Here is a 3,269-nt window from a genome sequence, read left to right as displayed (position 1 = left end):
GAAATATTTTTTCCAGAGCGCCTTTTGGGCCCAGCCAGGGCTGGGGGCGATGATCCTCCAAACAATTTTTGCAGCCATTTCCACGCTCTGCTGACGAAGATTCTTGAAATTAAGACCACCTTCCAACAGCGGCTTGGAGATGATATCCCAGCTGACAAGAGGGATCTTTTTTTCATTTTGTTTCCCTCCCTTCCAGAAGAACCTCCTTATGTAATCCTCCATTTTGCTTAGGATGGTTGAGGGAGCGAGGAGTCCTGAGAATTGGAATAGAGGCAAGCTGTTGAGAACAGATTTTATTAAGACTGATTTGCCTGCAGCATTCAGCCAGGAATATCCCCAGGCCTGAATCTTTGCCTTGAACTTTTCTAACAGAGGGTGCCAATCTTTGCTAGAAGGTCTCTTATGAGATAATGGGAGGCCCAGATATTTAAAGGAAGACCAGGTGGAGGAGGCTTCAAAGCCCAAACATCTGGAGATGGCAGATAGCAGCCTAGGCGAAGTGTTCCAACTATAAATATGGCATTTGCTCTTGTTAACAACACTGCCTGAGGCTTCACTAAACTCATTCAGAATTTCTTTGAACTTTGTGGCAGAGGGAATAGAGGCGGGACCTAGCAACAGAGTGTCATCCGTGAACAAATCATGGTTGATATTTTTGGTCCCTCTTGCAATGCGCAGACCATTGACTTCTTGTTCATGCATCTTTTTATCTAGCAGGAAGCTGAGGGCTGAGGCATGAATGACAAAGAGCAGGGGGGATAGAGGGCACCCCTGCCTGAGTCCTCTCGAGGCTTTAAAGAAGTCTGTGGCTCTTCCATTGACAAGAGGAGCTATCCAAGGCTCAGAGATGCATGCCCGGATCCAATTGATGAAGCTTGCTCCAAAACCAAATTTGCACATAACATTTACAAGAAAACTATGATTGACACGATCAAAAGCATTTTCTAAATCAAGTTTGATCACCATACCTCGCTCTTTGCTCTATAGACTCGAATGAATTGCCTCCTGGACCAATAGAAAGTTATCCACAATCTGCCTTCCATGGATGCAGCCTCCTTGATTCTCTGGAATTATTTTGGGGAGGATAAACTTTAATCTGTTTGCAATTACTTTGGTGATCAGCTTGTACCCTGTATTACATAGAGAGATCGGCCGAAATCTGGTGAAGTTGCTGGCGCATTTTTCCTTGGGTATGAGCGCTAAAAACGCAGAGTTAGTGCTGCCTCTGATTTTCTGATTATTTTGGGATTTTTGAACCATTTTGAATAGATCTTTTCAATAATCGGTCAGCAAGCTTGGAGGAATCTAGCAGAGAAACCATCTGGACCAGGGGCCTTATCCGGGTCCATGTCGAAGAGAGCCTTTTTCACCTCATCTTTAGTGACTTTGGCCTCCAGAAATCATTTCTTCGTTGAGATATTACATAAGGGATATTTTCTAACAGCTCCGGGTAGTGGCTTGGGTCCTTGTCTTCACTATATAACTTTTGGAAATGAGTGAACGCTGCCCTCTTTATGTGATCAAAATCCTTATGGATATCTCCCTCTTCTTTAATCTCTGAGATAGTGTTGAAACATTTCCTTGCCTGGGCTTGTTTATGAAAATAAGCAGTGTTCCTATCCCCTGCTTTAAGCCAGAGGTTTCGAGATTTCACTCTCCAATACTCTTCTTCAGCTAGACAAGCTTTGTGGTATTGCTGTTGAAGCAGAGTTTCTTGTTCTAGAGAATCCTTTGTGGGCGTTGCGTTTTCCATATCGTTCTGGTGGGCAACAAGAGCTGCTTTAGTGGCTTTCCTAATTGTGGCCGGATTGGACAACATTTTGGCCCATCTTTTTACAGCTCCTTTCACCCTTATGAGTTTTTCCTCCCATATATAAAACGGCAATCCTTTAACTGATTGGTTCCAGCATTCCTTGACAGCTTTCATGAAGTCAGGCTCCTTTACCCAAAGGGGGATGAATCTAAATGGAATGGGTCCCAGATCATGATGAGCTAACAGATCAAGCTTTATGGTCTTATCATCAGAGATGATATTGGGAAGGATATGCATTCTGGGCTCTAATCCTAGCAGCAGATAGGAACTTTGAATGATAAATCTATCTAATCTAGCAGCAATGTGCCCAGGGCCCATTCTTTTGTTGGACCAAGAATACTTACCTGAAGATGGCTTAATGTCCAACAAATCCCAGTCTTTCACTATGTCTTCCACCCATTCTCTGGCCGAATCTCGCACTATGCTGCCTCCCTTTTTTTCTGATGGATGAAGGGTAAGGTTGAGATCGCCAGCAATTATTATGTTTTCCAGATCTGTCAAATCAGCTTGGAGTCTTATAGAGTCCCAACAGTCTTTTTTTTCCCTAATGTTGACTGGAGAGTAGACATTGAAAAGGCAGAACTTTTCCTTAGTATCCAGGTTCTGCATTTTCAACATCAGCCAATGGGTGTTCCTGGCCTCGAATAAAACTGTAAATTTGTTTGCATTCCAAAGAGTACCTATCCCCCCTGAGGCACCCCGGGCGGAGATTGCTCTTGCTTCGCTTTTGCTCCAGAGATTCTTGCTTGTTTGGAGGAAGACATTGTCCTCCAGCTTTGTCTCCTGGACTAGAAGTAGATCTGGGGTTTCTGTCCTAATTAGGCTTCTGATGGCTTCTTCTTTCATTTTGCTCCCCATCCCTCTGCAGTTCCAGGAGATTACCTTCATTATTTATGCTTCTGGTGGGCTCCCTTGGAGCCTTGGGGTGGGTTTTTCAATATCTTCGGCTTTGATGCTAGCATTTTCTCCAAGGTTGGTTGACTGCCCTGAAGTTTTTCTTTGTAAGTCTCCTGCTCCCTTTTTTCCCTATCGGTTTTCCGGCCTCTTGCTGATCTTCTTACCGGGGTGTGGGACTCTCCTATTTCTCCTTCCTCTTCTGATTCTTCCGTTTCCTGCTCTTCTTCTTCATCTTCTATAGTTGTGACTTTCGGATCTTCAGCACCTGTCCCTTTGAGAGAAATTGAGATTGAGGGAGTACCTTTGCTTGTGGGTTGGGCTTCGGTCTCCTGTGTTGCTTCTGTCTTCTTATGAGTCTCACCCTCTTGTGTGCTCTCTGGTTGCGTGCTCAGAGGATCAAACTTGTTTTCAGAGATGGGTTTGGAGATGATCTGCTGAGTAGTGGTTTGCTGGATTCCTTTGCCATTGGGGCCTCCTTGCTTCCGGTTCTTGGGGTAATTTTTGTTTCGCTTGACTTGGTTCCATCCATCCTCTTTTCCGTGCTCAGTCTCTTTGTTAG

The 3,269-nt window shown here is 44.4% G+C and overlaps 1 protein-coding gene across 1 annotated transcript; it reads right to left on the bottom strand.

The window, feature by feature from the left end:
- Nucleotides 1–1,366: 1,366 nt before the first annotated feature.
- Nucleotides 1,367–2,671, bottom strand: LOC149218109 (uncharacterized). Its single transcript, XM_089386482.1, has one exon. The coding sequence runs from the start codon at nt 2,669–2,671 to the stop codon at nt 1,367–1,369; it is 1,305 nt and encodes a 434-aa protein (XP_089242608.1).
- Nucleotides 2,672–3,269: the final 598 nt, after the last annotated feature.

Source organism: Pinus tabuliformis, chromosome Q (assembly GCF_031772625.1).
Source record: "Pinus tabuliformis cultivar Carrire ecotype Pingquan chromosome Q, CPIR1, whole genome shotgun sequence".
Taxonomy (NCBI): Eukaryota; Viridiplantae; Streptophyta; class Pinopsida; order Pinales; family Pinaceae; genus Pinus; species Pinus tabuliformis.
Note: the sequence above shows the minus strand (reverse complement) of the source record. Positions and strands in the feature narration are given on the sequence as shown.

What these genes read in the sequence shown, in the direction of transcription:
- LOC149218109 (XM_089386482.1), bottom strand. Translation starts at nt 2,671, where the DNA reads ATGGGGAGCAAAATGAAAGAAGAAGCCATCAGAAGCCTAATTAGGACA.